The sequence below is a fragment of the Falco biarmicus genome, chromosome 7 (genome assembly GCF_023638135.1).
Source record: "Falco biarmicus isolate bFalBia1 chromosome 7, bFalBia1.pri, whole genome shotgun sequence".
NCBI classification, from domain to species: Eukaryota; Metazoa; Chordata; class Aves; order Falconiformes; family Falconidae; genus Falco; species Falco biarmicus.
This window is the reverse complement of record NC_079294.1, coordinates 23,109,672-23,137,397: the sequence shown is the minus strand read 5'-3', so window position 1 is coordinate 23,137,397 and position 27,726 is coordinate 23,109,672. Positions and strand designations below refer to the sequence as shown.

Here is a 27,726-nt window from a genome sequence, read left to right as displayed (position 1 = left end):
CCCCTCCCGGCAGGCCCCGCGGCGCGGTGCAGCCCGCCGGCGGCGCCCCGTGAGGCCGGGCCCCAGGACTACATCTCCCGGCGTGCAGCGCCGCCCCGCCCGCCGCCTTCCCGTCTCCGCCGTGAGAAAATAACCCTGAAGTTCCCCGCGATCAGCTGATCCCGGCTGACAACGAAGGGAGCGGGCGGAGGGGGCGCGGGTCCTGCCCTGCCGGGCTCCTCGCCTGTATGGTCGGGGTGCCGGCCGCTGGGGGAGGGGAACCGGGACACTCCGCCGGGCGCAGGGTGGGCGCGGGGGTGGGGGGAGGCGGAGGAAGCCGCGGCCGGGACCCGACTCCTTAGTCACCGGGTGCCGGCGGGAGGAAGGGGAAGAACGGTAGCCGCCGGCTTGTAAACAATAGCCCGGCTCGCGACGCCCGGTGCCGCACCGCCTTTGTTCCCGGCCCCGTCGCCGCCGCTCGGCGGGAGGAAGCCGGGGCTTCCCCCTTCCTCCCGGCCCGCTGCTCGCAGCAGGACGGCGCCGCGCTGGGCGCAGCCCCAGGTAGGTGCGGGGCGCGGGGGCGCGGCGCCGGCCGGCACCGGCCTTACGTAACTACGGCCGGCTCGCGGGGGGCCCCCGCCCCGCCCCGCCCGGGAGCGGCCGCGCCACAAGTGCCGGGCGCCGCGGGGCAGCGCTGCCGGGGCGGTGGAACCGGCTGGGGTGCCGGGGCCGGCCCGCGGTGGGACCGGCTCTGGGCGGGGGGCGGCCGCGGGCCGGTGCGGGCAGGCCGGGTTGGGGCCCCGCGCCGCCGGGCGGCAGCAGGTCGAGACAAAGGCGGCTCGGTGCGCAGCCGGCCCTCAGCGGGCGCCGGCCTCGGGGGCCCGCGCTGGCAGCCCGGGGCGGGGAGGGGGGAATCCGCCAGCCCGGCCGTGGCAGCCGTCGGTGTCCGGCGTTCCGGGGAGGAGCGCACAAGAAGCGAGCGGATTTCTGTTTATCGGGAGAAGCGCATCAGGAAATTCCCAGCAAATAAATGCTGTGAACTCTGAAGGAGGAGCCTAGCTGGGGAGCGAAAGCGGAGAATTTTCTAGTATTGACAGTGTGTGTGTACATGTGTGTGCGCTTCGAGTCCCTGCTGCTCGTTTTGCCCCTCTTCACCAGCTGTCTCCCTCCGCTCTCTCCTTCAGGGGAACACTTGCCCTGCCCGCCGAAGTACCCAACACTGGGGTTTTTTCTCCTCATTGAAAACATGTTACGCAGTTGAGCAGAGACAGAATGTCTGGCAGCATTTGGGTATAACAGTCTGTGAAACCAGTCACATCGTTTAAGTTTATTTTGGAGAAAGAAAACTTCAGCTGCAGTCACCAAGACTCTTCCTGGGAGGCACGTCAGTGTATGACGCTTACAGAAACATCTACTGATTATTTAAAATTAAGTACAGACAGCATTCCTGTTGTGTCCCTTTCCCCTGTGGAAATACTAAATTTGCAACTGCCTTCTATACACCTCATTGTTCAAAGCAGAAACAGGAGGGAAAAACACTGCTTTAAAGGAGTCTGAAAATGAGCGCCCACACACAAACTGCAGAGAAAGGACAGAACACGACGCTCCTGTGCCAGGAAAGCTATGTTTGCAGTGGGACAGATGAAGCAATCTTTGAGTGTGATGAGTGCCGGAGCCTACAGTGCCAGCGTTGTGAAGAAGAGCTGCATCAGCCAGAAAGGTTACGGAACCACGAACGGACCCGTATAAGACCCGGTCATGTCCCATACTGTGACTCCTGCAAAGGTGCCAATGGGAACATAATGCACGCCAGTATGACGGGCTCAAGGCAGATAGCAGCAGTGAGGTGCCAGGTGTGCAAAATCAACCTCTGCGTGGAGTGTCAGAAGAGAACGCATGCTGGGGGGAACAGAAGGAAGCACCCTGTCACCGTGTACCATGCTGGCAAAGTCCAGGAGCAGGAAGAGGAGGGAATGGATGAGGAGACCAGGAGAAGGAAGATGACAGAGAAAGTTGTGAGTTTCCTCTTGGTGGATGAAACTGAGGAGATTCAGGTAAGCAGTGCTGTGGTTTGTTTGCATGGGTGAGATCCTTCAGTTTCTATCTTAGTCTAGCAGGCTGCTGTGATGCATGATTAATACTTGAAGTGTAACTTGGCAGCAACCGTAACAAAATGAGGATAGCCAGTTAGAGGCTTGGAAAGCGAAGCTGGTGAAAGAATTGACGCTGTACTGAGACACACACAACTAAGATAAGAGCTGTCTGTGCAGGATGCTGATCATTCCTGAACAAAATTGAACTGAGAGTATTGCAGTAGGTATCCTGCAAATGGGAATGTTGGCAGCCAATCTCCTACTGTATGACTAGGAGTGGGCACTGCACCAAGTCTAATGCAATGCAAGACTACAGCTCCCTGCTACTCTCCTGTAGCATCAGGAAATCCATCTGATTTTTAGGAATGGGATAAAGTAGAAATAAGCATCCAAAGCGTGTCATCCGAGTCCTACAGACACCGTGGTTAAGCTGTATTGCTTGTCACAAATGTTATTTCTTGTTAGCCTTTTGCTGAAAAAGGAGGAAATCGGCCATCAATTTGGGGTATGCCTGCTGGTAATAATGATAGAAATACTAGTTGACCAGGAACAGCTCCTCAGGAGACATTTTGGAGAGTCTGGCACTCAATTTATGCCATTAATGAACTCTTCTGTTGGCCCTTACATTTGGTGTTGGCACTTTACAATGTAAAAATACTTTACAAATGTAAAAATACTTTACAAATGTGAAAAAAGCAACGTGTAAAAGTCACAGAGCAGGTTAGTTACACAACAAAAAATTCAGCTTCATCTTCTGGTTTCCAATTTGCATCTTTCATGTTTAACCTCATTTAGGGAACACTGAAAGAAAATGTGAGGTCACCTGAAGACTCAGTATCTGGTTGCTCTGATTTGACATATCCATACTACCAGTGGTAAAAAGAATTGTGATGATATTCTGGTTGTTGGTCAATTAGCTATTTGTACCCATCACAGTAACAGTCAATGTCTGCCACGCATTGCAAGGAAACGTGACTGAAGTATCTTGTATCTATTCCATACAATAGAAGAGTGTGTGTGTCTATATAGATGCATGCTGTAATTATACTATAATATAGAATAGATGCAAGATACTTGGGTTGCATTTTGGTCAGTTCGGGTGTACTGATCGACAAATTCTCATGGCTTTTGAAGGGGCAAGGGAGGAAAGGATATAACAGGCCTTAAGATGCACTGATACAGAAAACACACAATGCAGGACACCAGTGACTGTAAAGTGAGTGAGTGAGTTTCAGGTGTAGTAGCAGTCTGGAATTTGTGTGTCTTCCCTAAGCACACACACATTTCCTTGTAATGCGTGGCAGATGCAACTGCTACTTTAAGATGCAGACTTTTCAATGATCTTCATGTAGCCACTAGAGCAAGCTCTGAAATGTCTTGGAACAGGGATGTCCTGGAAGGCTGCTCACAAGCTGTGGCTGTGTGTAGTTGTACTGGTTTAAATTATCTTTATACCCATGCATCTCTAAGCCTTATTGAGATGGACTTCTGGCTGCCTGTTGCAAGCAAGTGCATTGAGATTTAAATGTCATAGGCAGTAAAGCCAACTTCCTTATTGGGACAGCAATGGTCCTTTATCACATCATAGCCGTTTGATCAGAACAGGGTTGGAAAAGCTCTCCAAAGATGATCTTGCTTCACTATCAAGATGTTAAATCAGAGCTCTTTCACCTGGAGTGACCTCTTCCTCATAGCTGAATACTCACATGACATCTCGCAGCCAGTGTCAAAGCAGTTTGAGAAGTTTTCAATTAAAATATTTTCTGGCAGCTGGAACTTAGAGTGCTTGCTATTATAGTGATGTGTCTGCTAGTGAGCATGAGGACCTTTATTTAGAGAGGGCTGCAAGATGACTAGCTAGCTCTGAAGACATCTTCTGTAGCATCTTTTGCTCTTGATAATACTGAACAGCCAGTTTAGCTGTAGGAAAGTGATCCTCAGGTTTTTGTGCTTGCCATTAGCAAGATTATTGCTGATTACCTGGGGAGAAATCCTAAGAATGTTCTTTATTTAAACCAACCAAAATGCCAAAATAGTAATAACTTGAAATGTGGAGATTCAGGGTTTGATGGTGTGTGATTTCTTAAGCTTCAGCAGACAGGAGAAGGATTAATCAGAATTATGGTGTCCAGCTATCTTTAACCATCTGGTTTTTGACCTTTGGAACTTGAAGATTGTTGCATTAGTTAGGAAATAAGAGAGGAAACTGCTGATTTGCTATCAGTGGTAGATTCTGCCATAGAAATGTTGAAATGCTAGTCCTACAAAATTAGGAAGAACTAGTTATGCTGCTGATCAAACATGATGGATCAAGGAACTCGCTGATGTATATGTATTTACAAACCTCTGACTGGAAAGTGGTTCAATGACATGGGAACACAAAGAGATTTCTTTTTTGGTTTCCTTTGGAAGTTGGAGTTGTTAAGCTCAAGTGGTTATGTTTCATCTCATTGTTCCTGTTGGGTTCTTGGAGGTGGTAGCTCTGAAACTGAAGGACATTTATGGCATGTGAACGATAACTGAGCTAGTTCAAGATCCAGAAGCAATATAGATTAATCCATAAGGAGCTGTGCTTGAGGAAATTAGTTTAGCTGAGAAGTAGAGAATCTTAGCTTGGGCTCAGCACTGCAGTGATACGGCTACGATAATTCCGAGATCTGCGTAACTGTTTTTGTGCCATGTTGCACAGATGTACTGGCCTGCTCAAAGCTTTTTGCACTTTGCAGACATAACCATAAGCTCAGAAAGCTGTGGACTTCTTGTGCTTGTTTCAAACCCACTTAGTTAGGAAAGGTCCCATTTTAAACAACCACCTGTGAAGCATTTGTTTGTAGAGAACTGATAGTAGCTGAAGTTCAGATCTGTGAAATGCAAGCTTCTCTGTGACGTTGATCATAACAGTGCTATATCTGAGCACCTCAGAAACAGATTGATTATCTCATGTTAAGAAAATGCTGTTAAGGGTTAAATCCAAGTTTGTACCACAAGTCTGCAGAAGAACCAGAGAAAGAGATTGGTACTCGTGGAGTCCAACCCCAGCTGTCTCACCACACAGCGTAATGCTTTGCAACTTGTGTGTTAGTCCCCAGCCTTCTTGACCTACACCACAAAATTGCCTTTCCTTTTTCCAAGGACTTATCGCCCCTCATAAGACCTTATTGATTTCTTCTGTCAGAAAATAAATCTTGTCCATGTTCTGTGAACTGGCATCATCTGCCATTTAGATCCCATTCTAGGTCCTTCTAGGTCCTTTTTCTCAGTTTTATGTAGTATTTTATGTGGTAGTTTTATGCAGCATTATGCAGTTTCTCTTTATACAGTATTAAACTTTTGGCCTTATCTATTACATATCTAAAGCAGAGACTTCAATCAAATTGTTCTTGATAACTGCAGCATCTGTTTGTTAATTGGCTCTGACATAGTCTGTCTTCCTTGCTCATCTCTACTCAATGATAGTGTGGGGATTACTTCCTCAGGCAATTGCTTTGGTCTTGACGCTGCTCTCGTTAAATCTTCCACATCTCCTTTTTGCTGTGTTAAATTCAAACTGCATGCCGCCTTCTTTTTTGTGTGCGAATCCCCCAGCTGAATCTCCTGTTCTTCTCTGTCAAGATGTCAGATTTTCTTTCTTGCCTCTAGCTTGCTGAATTTTCAAGCAGGTATTGTGCTGTCACTAGTGCTGCCCCTTGCTCACAGGAGGCACTTCCCTTAAGAACTTAGAAAATTAATTGATCTGTTTTAAAACTCCCCTGTATTCATGGATCTATTACGAAAACCACAGAAATGTACAACAATAAAAACACAACTTGGCTTAGGATAGTTGTTTCAAGTCCTGCTACTGTTTCACTGTCTCTTGAACTTTTCTACTGGTCTGTATCTGTCTTTTGTACTTACATTTATGCAGTTTCTGGAACAGTATCCCGTTTTTGTCTTTTTACAACACCTTTGCAATAGAGCTTTTTAGCATAAAGCAGGGAGTTATCTATCAGTTGTACAGCGAACTCTACTTACGACTACTTCTGAGGTAGGGGAGAAGAAATGCTTAGCAATACATAACAACAATTTGGAGAACAAATGTTGAGACTTCTTACCACAGGATCAGAACTTGGTTGTAGTGTCACTAGTGGCTTCTGTGATAACACTTTGTCCAAAGCCATAATTAAGGACTCAGCACATACACCTTATAGAAGAAGAAAAAGTCTTTCATTGACCCCAGAAGATAGGGGATGTGCTTGATTGTTACTAGCATGCCTTAAAGAGTTCACTGATCTTTGACCTGAAATTAGCTCTGTCACAAGAATTTACCCAATCTCTGGGTTTCAAAGAAAAATAAAAGGTACTGACTTTGTAGCTTGTCTTACTAAGGAGACAGGAAGAAAAAAAAACTTCTTCCTTTAGCTAGTCACAAAAAATATCCCCAGCAGTATAATTTTGTGGGGGAGGAAGGAGCATACATTCATTTCTGGGTCTCCCCTGAGATACTGACTGTGAGCTCCCTTTCTTCAGTTAGCAGTTTATAAGCAGCAGTTAGAAGTTTATAAACTTTTTTTGTTTTGCCAATAGAGATCCATTTCCTAAATACAGCACCATTCTTTGAATTCTTTTTATTCCTGCCAACAGGGTTAGACACCTAAAGGATTAAGTTCTTCCCCTCAGCAATACTGAGCAGGATCTATATAATTCTTTGCAGTCTGTTCAGATGATGCCGTGTGACCTGTAGCTCTTATTTAAATACAGACCATTTTAGACAATCATTAAATAACCAGCCTCTAACAGTCCACGTGTCCTCCTCTGTCCCACCTTGTGAAAAGTGACACGTACAGACTGATAACTCCTTAGGGATGTAGCTGCTTTCCTCTTCTCACTCTCACTGTAAGCCTGATGAAAATACTGTGATTTTTTCCTTATTATCTATGGATTTAAGCCTGGCAAAAAGTGTAGGGATGAGAGAATGGAGAGTTACTAGGCATGCTTCTTCCTACTCGTGTTCTTTGTCAGTCAATGAAAGCTAATGTATGTCTTCTAAGAGAAGATCACAATCGCCAAGTCTTATGGCTTGCCTCCTAGTAGAAAAGCTTTTGTCTAGCAAATAGTACTAGTTCTTATGACACTCTTGCTTGATCTGCTGTTGGGGGATTTTTGTGTGTGTGTGTGTGTGCTTTAGGGTAGCACAGTCAGCTATAAGTTTCTGAGAATTTTAGTCCATATCCTGTAAAGTGAAGAGTCACAGCTGGTGTATGTGCTATGGATGTAAAGGAGGAAGAAGAAATCCAAGCTTTTTAGGTCAGTGTGATCTGTCTGATCAGGATATGTAACTTCTGTCCTTCATTGTTGCTGTACTACTAACGAGTTCTCTTTGTGCTTCAGAGAGGTTTTCTTGCCAAAGTATTTTTGGGAGTTTGCTGTCCTACAGTCTAGGAATTTTCCCCTTATTACTTTGGTGTTTTTCATTATTCCTCCCATCGCAGTCTGTTATCAGTTTTGCAGTTCTCTCTCCTGCACTGAAGTGCACACTGTTTTTCAGTCCGTGGAATAAAGTAGTAGAAAAACTGCTTAGCTATTGCTGGTTAGTAGTGTTCTTTCTTCCACTGGACATATACCAGTATTTTGAAGAGTATTTTTAGAAGATGGGAGAGGAGCCATCCATTCAACAAAGGCACAGCACCTTTACCAGTGTCAGGTTGACTCCTAGCTAATTTGAACACAGCCACTTTTAAATATTGCTTTTCCCTGGCACTGCTTTTGTACCTTGTTCATGATATGGTTCTCTTGGGCTGTAATTAAAGTAAAATCTCTTGCTTGCTTCCATTCTCTTTTGTCCGTATGCTGAAATGAGTGCAGGTGTGGAAGCAAGGGAGAGCATGTCACAGGTGAAAGAAGCTGGGTGGCAAGCCACTCTGGAATTACTCACTGTTTCATTCGAGGAGTTCCTGAGCCTCAGTAGGGTTGTTGGGAGAAAGAGGGTGTTCTAGCGCTTCCTCTGCTGTACCTCTCTTTGCTTGTATCCAGTGAATCCTTTTGGGCTTCTGGGTGCTGCCAGCAGGAGTAGGCTGTGAGTGCTTTGTGTGGGGTGCATCTGGCAGCTTGCTCTCCTGCAGCCCTCTGCCCTGTCCATCTTCTCCACTTTGTCCCTTCTGCAGGGGTCACTGGGAGGCAGGTGTTGCTGCAGTTTACCCTTTACTTTTTTACCTGGGTTGTTAATGCCTTGCTGTATGATTGCATAAAGCCAGAAGTTTCACAGTCCTTTGGCCTACCTGTCAAAACACCCTGCAATTGGGAAAATAACCAAAGTAACTGTTTTCTAGGAAGAGTGGAACAGTGATACAAGTAAGGTTTTTAAAAGACTCTTAACAAAGACAGTGTTACGGAGTAGTGTCCACGCAGGTGATCTGTTTACCCCAAGTGCTGAGGAAGACCAATAGGTACAGCAGGAACTTGCTCGCTGACTTGCTGTCTTCTGGGCAACTCTCTTCACTTGAATGTGACCTCTGCTGCTACAGCTGTGATGTTGGGGTGGTAATTGGTAGCTGTGTGGCCAAATTAACATCTGTGGGGAACTTGAAAAGTACTTAGGATACAGAATAATTATTTCTGCTTTATTGCTTACTGTTCTTTTTTAAGAGTTAGATGACACTCTTAAATTAGCATTACTTCTGCAGCAGTTGCATTTACCTTGAAGTCTTTATTAGTTTTGAGTTGTTGCAAAACTAGTTTTTCTGCTAGCAAACAGGTTAGTGAGCTGTCTAGTCTTCTGCTTTCAGCAGTTTCATGTAACTCTGCTCCATCTACAAGGGTGACTGACCTGGTAATAGCAATATTTTAGGCAATATTGCTTCTTGCGTTAGGGAGGAGTCCAATCAAATTGGATTACCTTCCATCCCCTTAAGTTTTTTTTCTACCACTGTCTTAAAACCTTTGAAATAGGCTCTCTCTCTTTGGGTAGGGTTGTTAAGCAGGATTTAACTCTTACCTCTTCGCCTCTTTCAGGAAAGAGTCCTGTAATAGATTGACATGGGCCCCAGACATGGGCAGCCTCCACCCTTCGTTGCAGGGACCTGTAGGTCCTGTTAAGACTCAATCTTGTTAAGTGCTGTACAAACCCATAAAAAATATTGTCCTTTAATTCCTTTGCTAGAGCTGTGGGGAGGAACAGGTTAACTTTGGTCTGAAAAAGTTTTTCAGTTCAGGGATATTGTTTTCATGGATGAGAAATCTTAACAGAACCTGTAGGTGGTACTGCAGTGAAGGCAAATAGCAGGTACAAAAAACTTGAGGTTAGAAAACACCCCTAATCCAAATGAAACCATTTGTTTGAGCCAGACCTGCGCCCAGCATGGGGAATAAGGTCAAAACTAGCTAAAGCTGAGGAGTGTTGGAATCTAACCTTAAATCTTCAGGGTGTGCCTGTCTCCTCCTTTATTTTGCTGTCCCTGCATCCAGTGTCAGCTCACTCAATTTGGGCTTGAGCCTCTCTAGGATTCCGATCCTGAGAATGCTGATGTCTGCTGCCAGCTTGGCTGGAGTCGAAGCTATTACTGAGCATAATAATGATAAATATATTTAAGTGTTTGCTGGGTCAATGATTAATAACTTACTCCTGAACAACAGATTGTAACTGCTGGTATGACATATGCAATTTTGTAAACTAACCCATTAAGGCAGCCCTTTTGGGAAAGCTTTCCCAAGCTACCATAAAATGTTTACATAAATAAATGTTTATGTAACATAAAATGTTACATAAAAAGTAACTCTTCGAGCAGTAGAATTAATAAAGTAATTTCTGAGATGTCTGCTTCCCATTATCCAGTGCTTATCCACATCTTCTCTCTTTTGGGGAAGAAGCAGCGTGTGTGCTGTCACGTGCCAGCCAGCATGCTTACTGGCTAGCAAGTATGGGCATGACTGCTCAGCTTACTAGTGTATCTTGGCTGTGTGGAGTGGACAAGAGACAAACTTTTTCCTCAGAAAAGTTATTAGCATCTTTCTTTTCTTTGCTGTTTATTTTCATCAGGCTTTTAGGAAATTTAAGTTTCAGAGGCACTTATTTTTCTACCAAATATGGCTATGTAATTGGATTATGGATTTTAAGTTGTATGTGGAACACTCAAGTAATGGCGTAAATAATGTTTTCTGTGGGAAGTCATGCAGAAGAAAAGGTATAGGAGACAAACTAGGGTAGGAAACTAGAGCTGCTTGGACTTAAGTCAGCCTTGATTCTTCATGAGCACCTGCTTATGATCAATATCTCTCTTGTTTGGAGGCCTTTGAAAGCCAGGAGGGAGTAATGACCTCTTGAGGTCTCTTTCAGCCTGAATTAGTCTATGATCTTAGTGGAAACAACATTTGAATTATGATAGTCTAGAGCCCGTCTCACAGCTCTACTGATGTCATGGGTTTCATAGCAGAGAGTTTCTTTTCCTCACAGGGAACTACCCAATCCTTTTTCTCACTTGGTAGCAAGAAACTTTTGGGAATATCAACAAAAGTTTCTCCTGGGGCAAAAGCAGGGACTTTCCAGCTGCTTGTATAATAGCTGTTGCACTTGAGTTGCTGGGGTAAGCCAGCTGCACTTCTTTGCATTCATGCACTACCTTTCCAGGAGTCATTGTGAGGGAGCTCTGCAAAGATGTGAATTTTGGTGGCAACACTGTACTGTAGTGCAGGTTATTTTTCTCAGATTAGTCTTACAGGCTGTAGTTGAAGAAATCTGCTTTAAAGGTTTCTCTCTTGTTTTCAATGTGCACTGAAATTCTGATGCAATGACCTAATGGTAGAACCTAGGGCTTTAGGCATGCACCCATAAGACTTCTGTATGCACCTACCTCTGGATAGGAACTCAGTTTTTTTAGAGTAAAACACAACGGCCAAAATCTAGAAGCTGTGTCGTAAAGTAGTCTGTGTTGAGGTGGGCAGATCTGACAGATCTGTTCTGTTTCCAGGTTTAATGATTGACATGATACTCTGTCCTTAAGATCAATTACCTAAAATTGTCTCCTTAAAAGGTTGCAGATCTTGTTTTAGCTTGCTTTGCCATTTCGCATCCTGTTTTCAGGTGTTAGTTTGAATTCTTGGAAACGTTATTTTTTTAAAATGTTTTCTGAACTGTGAGCAGAATTGCTTGTATAGCCAGTGTTAAATTATACTTTAAGGGAAATAGTTGTTGTTTGGGGTTTTTTTTTCCACTTGGTTGTTTTGACCGCTTCTGCTTGAAGACTGATTTGTTTCAGATGGTTGCAATTTTATGCTGGTATATATTTGGATGTGCTTCTACAAATCTTGTAGCTTATTCTTCCATTCATTGAAAAGTGTGTTAAATTTATATCCTCCTAATTGTTTAGTGATTGTGTATTGGAAGATATTGTCGTGTGCTGGTTGTTAGATAAGTCTAATGACACAGAAATTTAATGATTTATATGATGGTATCTTTCTTGATTGCAGAAAATTATTTTGGTTATTGAAAATATTCTGTTAAAATCAGGTCAAGCAAAGAGTAAGATTTCAAAATGCAACAACAAAAGCAAGTACCAATGTAAGTCAAAATGACGGTGTAAGACTAGCAAATGAAGGCGCTGTGGTAAATACTATGCTAAGCACTCTTGATTTTTGTTTTGAGCTATTGTGTCATCGTGGCACAGCTCGGGCTTTGTGCACTGCTTCCATGAATATTAGCAAGACTTAAAGGCTTCATAAAGAGTTTTAAAAGGAGAAAATTCTGGTAAAAATGTTGGATTCTCTTAATATGTTTGTTTTTCCCGGAGGCAGATTTAAAGTTGTATGAGTACAGGTCATTGGAAACTGTTCTATTTTATGGGGCTTGTTCTTAAGCTTTTAACATGTTGTTGTTCCAGTTACATTGTTTCCAAGAAATTCATAGGCAGGAATGTGATTTTAGCAGAACCTGTTTCTTGTCTCTTCCTACACAGTTCGACTTTTGTTATGGCTTGGATCTAGGAAACTTGTTACGGTAGGTATAACAGATTTCCAAGTATGGATGGCAACGAGTCTTCAGATCTAAGTGTGTTCCATGGCACTGTGGTATGAGTTTTTATGTCTTTTTTTAAAAAGGACTTTAGCTGTACAGTCTTCTGGTTTTCCTGCTGAAGACCTTCACCTGCAGTTCAGCTTAACTTGGATGGAATGACTGCATGGGGGGCTGGATGACAGTTGCTAACAGAAATGTAGTTAACACTGTAAAAGAAGGCTAATTGGGATTCTGACCCATGATGGAGTAAAAACTGTGCTTTCTAGAAGACAATATTCTTTTAAGAGCTGTAACAAAAGTGTAAATGAGTCTCTGATGCTGGAAATGGCAAAATAGAGAAGGGGCTGGAGAGATGCCTCTTGTCCTTAGGTTAGACATACAAAGTTTGCATTCTTGATTGACACAGCTGTGCAATTTAAGGAAGGTTTCATGTTTACTCTCTACTGTTCATGTCAGATGTGGAACTCTGGAAACGTGGGAATGGACACAGCTATGGAAACATGAGTCCTTTGCACATGCAGCAGAAGGTGGTACCATGCAAATTTCTTTAGAGATGAGAAGCAAAACTGAGAAGTGGGACTTGAGCCCCAGGAGTATTAGTACTTTGACACTTATTACACCCACTCTGACTTTGAATGTCTTTAAAGAACTTCCTCAAGGGAGGAAAATTCGACTACTGATACAGGGATTGTTGTGGATGTTTTTTTGAGAGTATCATCCCTGTGCTCAACAGTGGTTAAAGAAGACAAGCACACAAAAGCAAGGAACATCCAATGACATATGAGTATATTCAACAAAAAGAAGGGATTTTTTTTTTTGGTTGTATTGGTTTGGGTTTTGGTTTTGTTTCTTCCACCCCCTACCCCCCCATGGAATTTATTGTAACAAGATGTTGTAGGATCCAAAACTATGACTAGGTTCACAAAGGGGTTAGACAACCTCCTAGAGGCTATGTCTACTACTTCTCTACCGAACATGAGTCTTTAGATGCAACCAGTGCTTGGGAAGTCCTTTGACATCTGACTACTGAGAGCTGGTAAAGCATGCCAGGAAACATTTAGTTGTTTCATGTCTTCTCACCCATTGCTGAGACCTGTGAGACTCAACATTGGACTAGCTAGACTTTGGTGCATTCTTGTGCTCCTGGGTGACTTGCTTGTCCAAATCACTCCTGAGTTCTGTCCTGCAAGGAGGCCTGAAAGAGCCTAGAGCCTTCAAAGGGGGTAACAGCTCAGTGCTTTGGGTGCCTGATTTGATATTCAGTCTAACTTTTCTGCTGGAGTGACCTGGATTATTGATGTGGAACCAACTTTTCTTCTGCCTGGCTCAGCAATCCAGCTCTTCTTCCCGCAATAAGTTAACGTACATTGAGTGTGAAAGAAGGCTGCTGGTGTGGACATCTGCATTAGCTCAGCTTGGGACAATTTCAGCTGCAGTAGAGTTTGTGTGAGTTGACTGCTGTGGTCCTTGTCTTTTGTGCCTTCTGACATTACTAACTCAGCCCCTTCCACAAACTCTCCCAAACTGATACTGGAATAACAACCAGTGCTGTCTAAAAGACCATAGTTATTAGTTGTCCTGCCAATCCTTAAGCAGCTGTTTGAAGACTGCTATTTCTTTGAGACATCCAGGGAGTACATAACCACTGACTCCAGCAAAAAGAGGGTCTGCCACCCTTATGGTAATAAGTTTGGGAGGTGGGGGTTAAATTAAACAAGATTTTCGTATTTCTTTTTGCTTACATACAGATAACATTATTATCAAATCTGTGAATGTTTATAGGAGCTATCCCATGAACCAAGAACTTCCTTTTATCCACAGAGACATCTCCAGAGACATTAAGAGAAACTGCATCTGTTGTCTAAAATTATCTTCCTGATGACAAGCTAATAATCACAGTTACCAAAAAAGCAGACCCTTTCTCCTGCACCTGTAACTGGAGTGTATCTTGATGGTCTCCCACAGACACCAGAAAAGTTTCTGTTAGAGCATTTTGATTTGTTTCCTGTTTTCTTCCATACTGTCAGGTTGCCCTGAATGTTTTGAGTCCGGGAGAAGCTACTGCAGCCTTACAGTCCACAGTTTCTCTTTTGAATGCTGTTCCCAACCACAGTCTGGCACACTGGTTATTTTTTATTTTTTGGCACGCTGGCGGTTTTTTATTTTCCTTCGAAGTCTAGATGCTGCTGATAGATTTGACCAGAGAAAATGGGGCTGACTGAGTCTTAAACTAATTTGCTGATCTAAGAATAAACTTGTTGAAAGAAACCATTTGTTACCTCATGGCTTCTGTGGATTGCATATCGTGAGACCTTCCAAATGTACTTGGGGGAGGGGGGCCAGGAATAGCCAAGGAGCTTCCAGAAGTTGAGAGGCCAGTGAGAAGGGATGGAAGCCCTGATCCTTTCAGTGGATGGGAATTCCTGGAGGGAATTGTGATGGAGGAGGTGAATTTAACCCTTCTCAAAAAGTGCCTCTGTCATATTCTTCCCAGTCACGTAACACATGGATAAAACCTGTTGGAAGAAGAAAAAGCAAGTGATAAACAACCATAGCCGAAAGCATGAAGCTTTTGAAAGCCAAGGCTGTGTTCTGCAACAAACCCAAGGCAGGCTCTTGTACAGAGCCCCTAACCTGCTTCATTGCTTGTTTATGTGTTCCCTGTTGCTCTAGTACCTGAACAGAAAATGCCCTATTCTCTAACCTAAATAGCATGATTTGTGTCACTTAATCCATGTGAAGCCAAAGAGAAGTTACCTGCTGAAGGCTGTCTATACTTTCTTGGGTTTGTGTTTGTGTGTGGTGGTGTGTGTTTGTTTTTTAATGAAAGCACAATGCATAAAATTATGAAACAGATCATTGAGGTAGTTGTGGGACTTTTGTAAAAGCCAGTTTGACCTGCTTCAACCAGCTGACTCCAGCGCACAACTTTGCTTTCTTTTTCTCTGCCCCTCCTTTTAGCGGAAGGATCTATCAGCTGGAGAGCCCTGGCTGTGCACAGATGCAGCACAGCTGCATGGAGGAGTGTGTTCTCCCTAGACAGGTGCTCAGCCTCTGTGGATGAGGCAAGTTAAGGTGACAAAAGCACTCCCTTGTTTTGTGCCTGAATTTGGATGCTTGCCAGGAGACTAGTGCTACTGAGAGCATTTGCCGTGCTCCAAGCAGTTGTTCTGGCAGACGGGGAAGTAGGGTTGTGCGCCCTGCCCTGAAAGGACTGCCTTAGGGAATGAGGTGAGGTACAAGAGGTTTCACTAGACAGATAATCACCGTGAGGCATCAGTTTCAAAACAGCTACATGATGGAGCAGCCTGAATCCCACTGATGCGTGTGTGTTACAGAACTGCTTTCTAATATTTTTCTTTGGATTTCTTGGTGCTTCAGAAACTTATGATAGAATCTGAATAGGAAGTAAACATTCTCATTAATCTTATGAATCCTGGAACCAGCTGTGTTTCCAGTGTTGTCTATTCCAATTGCATAGTTATAATTTTTTTTTTTTTTGAAGGTAAGGAATGAAGAAGACTTTATTAAGAAACTGGACTGCAGTCCTGACCAGCATCTAAAGGTAGTGTCCATCTTTGGGAACACGGGGGATGGCAAGTCTCACACCCTTAACCACACTTTCTTCTATGGCCGGGAAGTCTTCAAGACGTCTCCAGCCCAAGAGTCTTGCACAGTTGGAGTCTGGGCAGCCTATGACCCTGTCCGCAAAGTGGTGGTAATTGATACAGAGGGCCTCCTGGGGGCTACTGTGAACCTGAGCCAGAGAACACGGCTGCTGCTGAAGGTCCTGGCCATCTCTGACCTTGTCATCTACCGTACTCGTGCTGACAGGCTCCACAATGATCTCTTCAAATTCCTTGGTGATGCCTCGGAGGCTTATTTAAAACATTTCACTAAGGAGCTAAAAGCTACCACAGCCCGCTGTGGCCTAGATGTTCCTCTGTCAACTTTGGGTCCAGGTGTCATCATCTTTCATGAGACTGTGTACACCAAGCTGCTGGGCTCTGGTGAGTAGGCAGTGAGAAACTGAATTACGATGTGCTAAGTGCTATCTATAAGTTGCCAGGTTGCATTGAATATTCGGTGTTCTTTATTACCATGTAAAAGATGCGGTTTGCATTTTAGTCTGGCTTGTTCCAGTCTGGGACCCAGGCTATGGAAATAGCAGATCATTCCCTGATAGCAATCTGACTACCCCATATCAGCTAAGAATAATCCTCTTAGCCAGCTGGACATCAGCACTGACTAGTCATGATGGGAGTTCTGCCAGCCATAGGAGGGGTCATCATACAAGATCATGAGTATGTGTGATATGGCAGACGAAGGTGAAAACTGAGACACCCTGGGGTTTTGGCAGGGATATGGCGTATCATGTTGCAAAAAACCTAACAAATCTCTGTGTAGAAACTGGGATGAGGAAGAATAATGAAACTGGTGAACTTCACTCTACTTTTTAAAATTCTTTGGACTAACGTCGTTCTGAGGCTGGTGTGAGGTTGGGGCTGAGGTTATGGTGGCACAGAGAAGATGGTTTGATGCCACCTTTATCTGTGCAAGTATCTGATATGGCCAAAGCAGCAGGCCTGGCTCAGTATTATTCCCATCACTTTCAGTGTTCTTCACCAGTACTTTTAACTTGGCTCATGCCATACTGGATTATGCATATTTAAATTGTTTATTTTATTGGTGTGTCTGAGTGAAATGCATTGTTCTATTGAAGTCACGGCATGTTTTGGTTTTGACTGTATAGGGATCTAAATTTTTTCTCCTGGCCCCACTTTTTCCATGCTTCAAATGGCACAATGAAACCTTTCTTTATGCTGTCCCTTTCTGATACTTTGACGAGCAAGAGCCCTAATGAATTGGCCTGCACCGGCTGAGGCTCAGTCCTGCTGTCTGTGAACATGTAGGAGTCTTCGGCTGTGTAATACCACAGCAGCTTTCTGCTGGCCCACGTTCTCATTTTGGCTTTTCTAACCAGTAAGTTCTTGAGCTAGTAGAAGAACTTGGCGTTCTTTCTGGCTCTTATTAAAGTGACTTCTTAATTGCTTTAAACTTACCTGCCAAGGCAGTTCCTTTTCTTACATAGCAGTTTGCTGACTAGCCATGCAAAGTTTCATATAGTTGTTGAATTGCTGTTTCAGCAGGTCAGATTTAGTGACCCATAATGATAGCTGCACCTGCGTGCAAAGTCAGTGTAGTAGAATTATATTTTTATGATAACTTCTGATCATGGTAGGAATAGGAAAGAAACCTCTTCACATATGGATTTGCAGCAAGCTGTAACCATCCGTCTCAATGGATAGTTGAGATAAGTGTGTTTATATAGCTTTAGGGCAGGGAAGAAGGGGCCTGCCTTATTCTGAAGTGTACAACTGGTACGTGGAAGCAGGCAGAAGAATGTGGTCAGCTCTGCAGTCTGACCTGATAATGGCTAAAGTTCTGAAGTGCTTTGCCAGGTACAAAGGGTTGATAGAGGCTTGGCCTTCCTTGCTGTAGGATTGGCGTGGAGAATAAGCAGCCCATGTAAAGTCCATGTCCTCCGCTTAGCAGGGTGCTACGACTAGCTATACCAAGTTGTGGTCTGGTGTGAAGATCTAACAAGTGTGCTGATGTGGATTTTCCTTATATTATGTCATAAATTGCTGCTGCTTCTGGATATCTGTGTTTCCAAACCTACATGTTTCTGGTTTTACCTGTGGAACTTGATTTTAGGATCTAAAGCTGTGTATCAAAAGCAGACACTGCTTTTGGAAATAGTTTGTTTCTTTTCCTTCTTGTAAAATATAATTATAACTGCATTCCAAATGTATTTGGGTGTAATTAGGAAAACACTAGCACTGTGCTGAAAGCACTGTGCAATTTAAATATTATTTTAAACGGTCAGTTGTTTATATACTTGCTGATGCTGTCATATATAGATCATCCTTCTGAGGTTCCTGAGAAGCTCATTCAGGATCGGTTTCGGAAGCTAAGCTGTTTTCCTGAGGCTTTCAGCTCAATCCACTACAAGGGAACAAGGACATACAATCCTCCAACAGATTTCTCTGGACTTAGGCGAGCTGTGGAGCAGCAGCTGGAGAACAACACCACTCGGTCACCTCGACAGCCTGGGGTTATCTACAAAGCACTAAAAGTAAGTGGAGAAGAGTTCATCACGATCTTTATTTGTATCGCTGTTGCTAGTAACTGTCAGTGGCAGCTAATAAAGGTAGAGCATGGGAGCTAGTGATGTTGCCGATGTCTGGAGGTAAAGCAGATCTTCCATGAAGATGATGACTTTTGTGTAACAGCCGGATAGGCTGGGTAGTTTGGGGTTTTTTTTAACTTTAAAACTTTTGGCAAAGACCTTGAAAGGTCAAGAGAAGTTGAAGAGCAAAATCAAAAAAAATTGGGCCAGGAAGAAACCGACTGGGAAAGAAACAAATAACTGATGACAGATAGGAGGCCCAGAAGGAGTTATTGGTGAAATTCCCAAGGATGGCCTCAGCACATGGGGAGGGAATGCAGAAGGCTTGGAGGGAGTTAATGGTTGGCAAAACCTAGCATTGAGTGTAGTGTAACTCAAGGGCTATGAGGCAAAAAGGAGGAAGGAGATGTGTTGGTAGGTAGGGAACAAGGTGGGATCAAGCCAAATGAATAATCATTTCACAGGTACAGCGTCAGATCAGAAGGCTGACAAAAAGAAAACAGAGAAAGCAGCTGGTGATTTTCTTAGAAAGGTCACTCACTAGGATGTCAGAGAGATTTTTGGGTCTTCAAATTTGCAGTCTGTCCTATGGGTTTCTGCACATTGCTACCACTACCTGAGAAGCATGATATTTTCATTGGCCTGAAGAGCACAGCTGTCATTGGGAAGGGGTGGGCAGAGCTGGGGCATATCTACAGAAGAAGGTAGTGTTAGCAGTTTTTTCTGATGTTAGTTGCAGCTGTTGGAGCAGATAATTCCATCTGCTCTGTATTTGGGGTAGCTGAAACACAGAGGGAAGTATTGGGGTGGCATGTACACAGTTCCTTGCATTAGGGAGCAGACAGGCAGCAAGGCAAAAACAGCTGGAGTGGTTAGTTCCAGTTTGATTTCTAGGACTTTGTTGCAATAATAAAGTAATTCAGTTTCAGATATAGCTGCTAGTATACTTAAATACGTGTCCAGTAGAGTAGAGGCTGTGTTCAGATCACTACTGACTAGAAATTAACTTTTTTTGCTTCACTGCCTTGAGGACGCAAGGCTTGCTAGAGACCTATGTCCACCTCCTTTAACTTCTGAATCTGTTGGCCTGTATCAGTCAAGCTTGAAAAGAGATCCTAAAGCTAATTTCCTTTAAATTCTCTGAAATCCGATGTCTGTGTAGAGATTTTATTTGAGAGAAACTGTGGTGAGAGATACACACGTGTCTGTGTTTTTGTGTGGGCAACCCTTGTTAGACAGCAGAGATGCTCCCCCCCTACTCCCTGGGAGGAGGGGAGAGGGAGGAAAAGAAGAGCAGGCAGCCTCTATGGTAACCTCAGCTGTAGGAATAGTTACAGTTAGACCTTATATTTTCAGAGATCTCAATCCAGAAAACCCTTAACCAGTGCTAACTTTTTTTTTTTTTTTTTTACCATAACACCCAAAAGAACTGAAAAAGGTGAAGTGTGTCAGGGCTAAGGACTGGCTTAATCTGCGAACAGATGCTCCCAGGAAAGGAAACAAATCCCTTTGTCTCAGTTTCACCAGAGAAGAACAATTATTCAAGAGACCAGAGGAAAACTCAGGGCAGCACTTTCTGAGCTGAGGGGCCAAGAATGTGTCCTCATGTACTCATTGTGAGAATTTACTCTCCGAGTTTCCTTCTGGAGGTTTCCAGAATGCAAAGCCCTCTTAGCAAGAACCCTGCTATTGTGGGCATGGGTTGTATGCATAGAGGTAGATGTGATCTTCTACCACACATTTCTACTATAAAATTCAAAGTAGGAGCAGGAAGAGAAGAGAAGAATAAGGATCTTACAAGCATTCAGGTCACTTCCATATAAGTGCAATATTGTTGTCTTTCTTGGTTTCTAATTGTCGTCTTGATTTCCACATCAGTAAGAAATTATTTGTTAGCTGTGTACTCTCTTGCCTCTCCCTCCAGTAGGGAACCCATGCTTTTGCTTACAAAAGCTTTCTTAAAATGTCTGCATTGCTCTCAGTCCCTTACCAGTTCATTCTTTTCTATTTGACAGGCTCTAAGTGACCGGTTCAGTGGGGAGATCCCCGATGACCAGATGGCTCACAGCTCTTTCTTTCCAGATGAATATTTCACATGCTCCTCTGTGTGCCTCAGCTGTGGGTAAGTAGATGAGAAATGCACCCTCATCCTTCTAGAAGATAGTGCTGCCCTGGTCTGCAGCCCGAGAACAGAAAGTTTCTGTGACATCTTGACACCTGACATGACCTGTCATCAGCTAGTACTTCCAGGCAAAATTAGCTAGAAATTGAACTCTTATATGAATTGCACAGCTGTTATTGCTGCATCCCAGCTGGATGCATGGTCTTTGCCTACTCTATTTTTGTGTATGGCTATAAACCTGTTCTGCCCATATCTTCTCCCCAGTGCACACAGGGTGGGAAGAAAGGAGTGTCTGAAGAAATCCCCTGACATTTCCTATGATGATTTTTCCTGCCATTTTTATTACCTAAACAGTATAAACAATCCTAAAGCATGCATCATGGACCTGGGCTGCGTTCGGTGACTAGATCTAAGTGGAGCCCCAGGTCTGATTAGAGCTTGGCTCTCTGTGAAGAGCCCAAAGATTGAGCCTTAAAGAGCAGCAGATGGCAGTCAGTGCTCTGGGTCTGTGAGGCGCTATAGCAGCATGATGTTATGGCTGATTGTGCTTCTGGAAACATTTTCTTTCAAATGTGATACGGTGCTATGTTCCTGCACTCATTAGAGAATTTCTAGCAGCTCCTTGCAAGGGCTGCAGTGTTAGCTCTGTCCTGGTCAATTTCCAAACTTGGTTAGTCCTTCCTAAAATTCTCTGTGACATTTAAATTGGCTACAGTGATCGTTTCCTGCACTAAATTGTTGTGTGGCACTGCTTTGTACTGTGAAGTAGTGGCTATGCCTCTTTCCAAAGAGCCTGCCTTTCAATGATAAAGGATGTAATTGCTGTATGTACGGTTGTGAAAATGCTTTGGGGTTAAAACGTCTATGCAAATGCAAGATAGTAACATGAATTAACTTTTGGTGACATCTGTCCCATATCTAACAGCATCAGTTCATGGTTTGCTTTTGCATACTCAGGTGTGGCTGCAAGAAAAGCATGAACCATGCAAAGGAAGGAGTCCCTCATGAATCAAAAAGCCGATGCAGATATTCTCACCAGTATGATAACAGAGTCTACACTTGCAAGGTGAGTAGTGACGCAAGGATAAGGTCTGAAGGATGGAGAAGGAAAGGATGGCCCAGGAAATGAGGAAACATTTCATGATGGAATGAGGAAAACAGGCATGTGCCTGTTTTCTTCAAGTTTTTCAAATGGGAGAGGTGCTTGTGGCTTTAACAAGAAAAATTGATCCCCAGTTTTGCTTGGAGAGGTCATCAGCTCTGTGTGCTGTGTGTCATTTGATAGCTAAATTGTGAACCCAGCTGCTTTCAGCCTGGCTGATGTTGACCTTCTACATACCTGATGTGGTTACTCTTCTTATTTGCTTAGGCCCATTGCTTGGTATTAGCCAATTTTTCTGAAGAGTGCATGCAGGAAACAGGAAAGTTTTCAGCTACCATAATGGTTTTTATTGTTGTAGAAATGCTTCCCTGATGTCGTTATTGATAGCGGGTTTTGTTTTGTTTTTAAATCGGTTCTGATGAGCGCTCTCCTTTGCTGTGGAGACAACTGTGTGCCAAGTTATATGCTTTATGTGGCCAAACAGCTGTGAGACCTGGAGTCCGGGATTCCGAAGAACGCAGCTTTAATTGAGCCTTTGTGTTATAGGCCTGTTATGAACGAGGGATGGAGGTCAGCGTGGTGCCAAAAACCTCTGCTTCCACTGACTCCCCTTGGCTGGGCCTTGCCAAGTATGCCTGGTCGGGGTGAGTACTGCAGCTAAGATCTTTCTGCTGTCTGTTGCCTCCACGTTGCCTGGTGTGCTGGACTTCCAGTATCTCACTGAGGTAACCTGTCTTCCTCTTTTGCAGGTATGTGATCGAGTGTCCCAACTGCGGGGTGGTGTACCGCAGCCGACAGTACTGGTTTGGCAACCAAGATCCTGTGAACACTGTAGTGAGGACAGAAATTGAGCATGTCTGGCCAGGGGTAAGCTGGTTGCTGAATAGTCTTTGTGTATGTGTGCAGCCATGCACGTGTCTATGTTGATTCTTCTGGACACTGATGGAGAAAATGGATTTGCTTTCATTACAGCTGGTTCATGTCTCTGCTGTTTAAAAGAACCTTTGCAGGGGCCTTCAGTCATCTTTTGGCTGTCTTGAAATGGCTAAGTTACAGTTTATGAACGTGTTTACACTGTGAAAACCTACCCCTGTGTTTCAAAGTAGGACTGGTGAATTTTTTGCTCCTGCTTGCCCTCCAGTTAACAGAAGCAGTGAGTGACAGACATCTGCATCTAAAAAAAAAAGTTTTCCTGTTTTTATTCTCAAATGAATATCCATTTAATTCCAGACTGATGGATTTCTGAAAGACAACAACAATGCAGCCCAGCGTTTGTTGGATGGGATGAATTTCATGGCACAATCAGTATCTGAACTTAGCCTGGGACCCACAAAAGCTGTGACCTCCTGGTTGACAGACCAGATTGCCCCAGCTTACTGGAGACCCAACTCTCAGATCCTGGTAAATAGCAGCTGCTGTAGAGAAACACTTTGTGTAGCTAAAACCATCCTTACCCTTTAAGTAATACAGTATTTTGCAGATTCCAGATGCGTCTTGTTTTATTGCAGCAAGCAAGCCCTTCTACAATTTTAAGAACTGAAATGCTTTCAGCTCTTCCCATTCTTGACTAAGCCAGAGTCTCTGCCCAGCCCTGCTAAAGAGACTGTTGCTCCCTACTTTTTGTGAGCTCCTCTCCCAGCAGTATTGTGGAAAATCCTAGTGTGCATGAACTTGCTCTTCAAAGCAAGGAATCGACATCAACTCGCTACTGCAGTTGATAGTACTATTTTTATAGGTGCAGATTAAACTGATTTCATGCCAGATGCAACAAGCTGGCCCCTGCAATTTAACTAGGAAAGGATTCCCTGCGTCTTGCAGGGAACAGATACTTCTTCAATGAAAACTGCCTTCTGAATTCTTACCCCCCACAAAGATCAAATATCCACCATTTAGCCCTGCGTGATGTGTCTGTAATTAGTTGTGATCGCGAATGAAGGGATCATAGCAATCTATTGGCTTAACTGCTGTACGTCTACCTGTCTGAATTGCTTCCCTAGGGTGAAGTTATACGACTGATAGCACCCAAGTCTTAAGTGTAACTATATTTTTCACAGTTTTAGTCTAAGTCTTGCCATCCTGGGATTCTGCTTTTTATTTTTCTATTAAGGAAGATCAAGCTAACAGTTTTTCTTTCTATGTTGCTCTGATTAGAGTTGTAATAAGTGCAACACGCCTTTTAAAGATAACGACACTAAACATCACTGCCGGGCCTGTGGAGAGGGCTTCTGTGATGGCTGTTCTTCTAAGACTCGTCCAGTGCCTGAGCGAGGCTGGGGACCAGCACCAGTGCGTGTGTGTGACAACTGCTATGAAAACAGGGGCATCCAGTTAGGTAATTTTGAGTTGATTGTGACAGAATTATCTCTGGGCAATAGTCTGAAGCCTTTGTCCCTGGCTTCTGGGTCACAACCATTCCCATTGGGTGTAGACAGTGTTCAAAGTGGGCTTTGGTACAGAGTTTTTAGTAGGGAAGCTCACGAGCTCAATGCCTTTTGGCAGGAAGATGACCCTTGCAACAAGCTACCAGATACCTGACCCCCTGACAAAATTATTTTCTAATTGGATTTTTACTTTGTTTTTTTGGCATCTACTGATGGTGTGGAGCTAGCATCAGAGCAGGGATGCTGCTCTTTCAGCAGAGTGTGTATTTTGTCCATTATTGCTGAAATGAAAGCGAGAACTCTGTAATCCAAGGTTGGGGATGTGGAAGATAAAGGCTGAGGAGAGGCTGCGAGCTGCTCTTTGGGTTTGCTGCTGGTTTTTGCTGGTGTAAATTAACTGAAACTTGGCAGAAATCGTGCTGGACCTAGGTGTTGAGGCCTTTACTCTTGTGTCATGCAGATGTGGCTGAGCTGCCTTCAGACGAGGAAGGGGGGACACTTATTGCCAGGAAGGTGGGGGAAGCTGTGCAGAACACTCTTGGAGCAGTGGTGACAGCCATGGACATTCCCTTAGGTAAGCTCTGATCTCTTCTGATGGATTTTTTTGTCTAGAGGCATTTTTGTTTTCACAGAGCAAAACTTCTGATTAAACTTCAAGAGTCTGTGACAGGCTGACCCCTCCACTATGTTACCACTGTTGGTTGAGAGTTCTGCAGCCCCCTGCACCTCTCTTGCTTGATGTTTCCTCTTGGTTTTCAGCACATTGTTTCTGCAGTTCACACCTCCTCTTTTCTCCCTGTTGTGCAAATCTGTGTGCACCAAGCTGTGAGTAATTTGTGCTCCCCTGATGCATCACTGCGGTGACCTGCCACCTGGGGTTCCCTAAAGACTGGCCAATTAGGAAGCATTTTATCAGGTTTGGTTTTCTTCCAGAGATGCTGAGTGCCTTTTAAATGTGTTCATGGATATTACTGGTACTCAGTACTTCTGCAAGGGAGGGCTGAGAATCTGAAGTTGTCCAGGTCGGTAATGGTAGGAAAGTAATCAGTAACGTGATTTTTAATGGTGAGCTTAGTACAGTGAACATTTGCTGCTCTTTCATGTGCTGGGTGGCAGTTCAGGTATGTCAGCAAATACTTTGTATTTGAATCTTCTGTTGATGGACCTGACTTCCTACTCATTGCAGCGATCATTGTTCCACTGCTTTGCCTGCAGCTTGTGCTGGCATCACCCTTGTCCGACTCAATGAAAGGCAGAATAAATCCCTTTTCTCAGTGCAGACAGTATATGCATATCTGAAAGTTTGGTTTGGTGATTCTGTTTTTTTGGCTGTGGCTGAAACAACGTAGGGAAAGGCAACTGTCTCAACCTCTAGAAGAGTCTGCTTAAGAGAAGATGCCACCATTTAAGGAGAGACAGTCTATCCCTTTGAAGAGAAGCAGAGCATGGGAGAATGGCAGAATGGCCTAAATGGCTACCCATTGCACTGAAGTATTCTGTCAGTAGGTCTTCTTCCCCTTAATGGCAGTGATATAACTTGCGGTGTGTGAGTGCTTCCACTGGAGTACATTCCTGATGTGCTCATGTTCACAGATTATATTCTTCTCCCTCTTTCTCCTCCCCCCACCTCGCTTCCTCCGTAGGTCTGGTAAAAGATGCTGCCCGACCTGCATACTGGGTACCAGACCACGAAATCCTGCACTGCCACAACTGCCGGAAGGAATTCAGTATCAAACTCTCCAAACACCACTGTCGGGCCTGTGGCCAGGGGTTCTGTGACGAATGCTCACATGACCGCAGAGCGGTTCCCTCTCGTGGATGGGATCACCCAGTCCGAGTTTGCTTTAACTGCAATAAAAAGCCTGGTGACCTTTAACCCCAGGCTTTTCTCCAGATCTTTGCAATTCCTTATGTTCTCAGGGTTACAAATGAAAATATCTGGTCTCCCTTTCACCTCTTAACCTGTTGCAGCCAGAGTGCATGTTTCCAGTGTCTGGCCTCCTCTCATGTTATATCCATCTTGGAACACTGGGAATGAGCTTACGTTCAGCCTCTAGGTTTTAATTTCAAATTAAATGGGGAAGAGAGGAAGCTCCCTTGTAAATGAGCAAACCAAAATCCAGTGTATTTTATTCCAAATAAAGAAAAACAAATATATCAACTATGTATAATTTAGTATATTAAGAATATACAGTTGGCTAATGAAGCTTTGAGTATTCCTAGTTCACATGATGGATGGTGGTGTTCCTTAGTATATTGGATCAGACTTAGGGCCTTCTGATTCTTCTTTTGGAACGTCTTGCTGATCACGATGTCCTGTGAGGAGGGTTTGGACTCTGTGCTGCCAGGAAATCTCCAGTGTTGATTTATGAATTATACCTGGTAATTCAACCAGCCCTACACCTGGAGGTGCCATACTTCTAGCCGTGGAAGATTAAACCCAGATTCATCAGCAAGTTTGTATGAACTGTGATATGAGCAGTGGTCTTGCAGTGCAAGAGGTACCAAGTTGAAGCAGACCCCCTGGTAGAGACCAGTAGAGCTCTGAAAGGTAAAGCAAATCATACGGCACAAGGCAGAGCATTCTGATTTTGCCATTTCAACTTCAGTATTATATCAAAAGGTAGGAGGGTGTTGCTCTTCCTGACAATGTTCTCATGTACTCAGGTTTTCTTCAAGTTTCTCTGCTAGCTTGTTTCAGTTAAAAGTTTTGTCCAGAGCAGAACAAGAGGACAAGTGACATAGGCAATTCTGAAATATGAAGTTTGGGGTGTGATGGCTTTTCTTCTCCCCCACTGTTTGAGTGATCCTGGAGCCTCTGTGTTCTCAGATGCGGTTGCATAGAAACAGCACAGATTTGACTTCCCTTTTTTTTAATAATACAAATTTACAAATCCACCGGGAAAATGGGAACCTTTCTTCTTTGCTCCTAGCAACTGGCACTCACTGGACTTCATCCTTTTATTGAAGGACTGCAATGAATTCACTATTTTATTCTCAAAAGCAGCACTTAACCTAACTAATACTGTCTTGTACTGTGGATTTGTGGTTCCAGTTATAAGAAGTAAGAGACCATTGTGGATTAAACTGCCTAAAATTCTCCCTTCTTGGCTTACATAGACAAGAATTCTTCCACCACATGAGAACTGTCTCCTCTTGGAGTGGCTGGAGTCTGATGCAATGTCCTGGAACTGTGGTATTTTTTCCCCAGCTTATTAAATGTGCTCTTGTGTAGATGAGTGCCCAACACCCTGTTTTAGGACTGTATTATTAAATTAACTGCTATAAAAGACTTTATCTTCTGAACAAGTGTACTGACTTTTTTCCTTGTAACAAGTGGTTCTCACTTTGTCTCTGAAAGAACATACAAAGTGATGGCCTTTTCACAACTACATCCAGCCTACACATGGAAGTAGACTTAGAAGATGTTCCGGGATACCTTTGGTACTGGCTGAGTTTACTGGGACTGTCTAATGTTTTTTGTAAGCAAAGTCTGCCATAAACTGACAGTTGCCCAAGGGAAGGCATGAGTTAGGTAGAAATCCTCTCTTAAAAGGCATTCTGCACATCCAGCATAATTCTGTGCTTCAAAGTATTTTTATTTTTTTAATGGGTGAGCACCGTGTTCTTGGTTTGTAGGCTGTGCCCTGTGTGCTGTTTATGCATGTAGCTTTACTACCATGTTAATGCACAAAGAGAAAGCAGCCATGACATTCCTTGTATAAAATCTTTGGTATCTGTTTCAACAACTTGTCTGACTTTTTTTTCCACCCCCTCTCCCCTTGTCCCATCCAGAATTACTACTCAGTCAAGGAGAAAATATTGTCTAAGCATTTTTAGTATATATGCAATCTTCGTAACACAGCAACTTGTC

At 43.8% G+C, this 27,726-nt stretch overlaps 1 protein-coding gene across 2 annotated transcripts; it reads left to right on the top strand.

Moving 5' to 3' along the window:
- ZFYVE1 (zinc finger FYVE-type containing 1) lies at positions 1-27,601 on the top strand. Of its 2 annotated transcripts, none has more exons than XM_056345147.1 (12): positions 1-121; positions 1,164-2,033; positions 15,560-16,064; positions 17,979-18,193; positions 20,263-20,369; positions 21,327-21,435; positions 22,018-22,115; positions 22,221-22,338; positions 22,702-22,872; positions 23,623-23,803; positions 24,313-24,426; positions 25,496-27,601. In XM_056345147.1, the coding sequence occupies exons 2-12, from the start codon at positions 1,539-1,541 to the stop codon at positions 25,726-25,728; spliced, it is 2,346 nt and encodes a 781-aa protein (XP_056201122.1). In that variant the 5' UTR covers positions 1-121; positions 1,164-1,538; the 3' UTR covers positions 25,729-27,601. The 2 variants fall into 2 exon arrangements, with proteins under 2 accessions (XP_056201122.1, XP_056201121.1); XM_056345146.1 differs by lacking the exon at positions 1-121 and adding an exon at positions 264-540.
- The last annotated feature ends 125 nt before the right edge of the window (positions 27,602-27,726 follow it).

Coding starts and splice junctions, on each gene's coding strand:
- ZFYVE1 (XM_056345147.1), top strand. CDS start 1,539: ATGAGCGCCCACACACAAACTGCAGAGAAAGGACAGAACACGACGCTC. Junction 22,873..23,622: donor GACCCAACTCTCAGATCCTG/GTAAATAGCAGC, acceptor TGCTCTGATTAG/AGTTGTAATAAGTGCAACAC. Junction 23,804..24,312: donor AAACAGGGGCATCCAGTTAG/GTAATTTTGAGT, acceptor TGTGTCATGCAG/ATGTGGCTGAGCTGCCTTCA.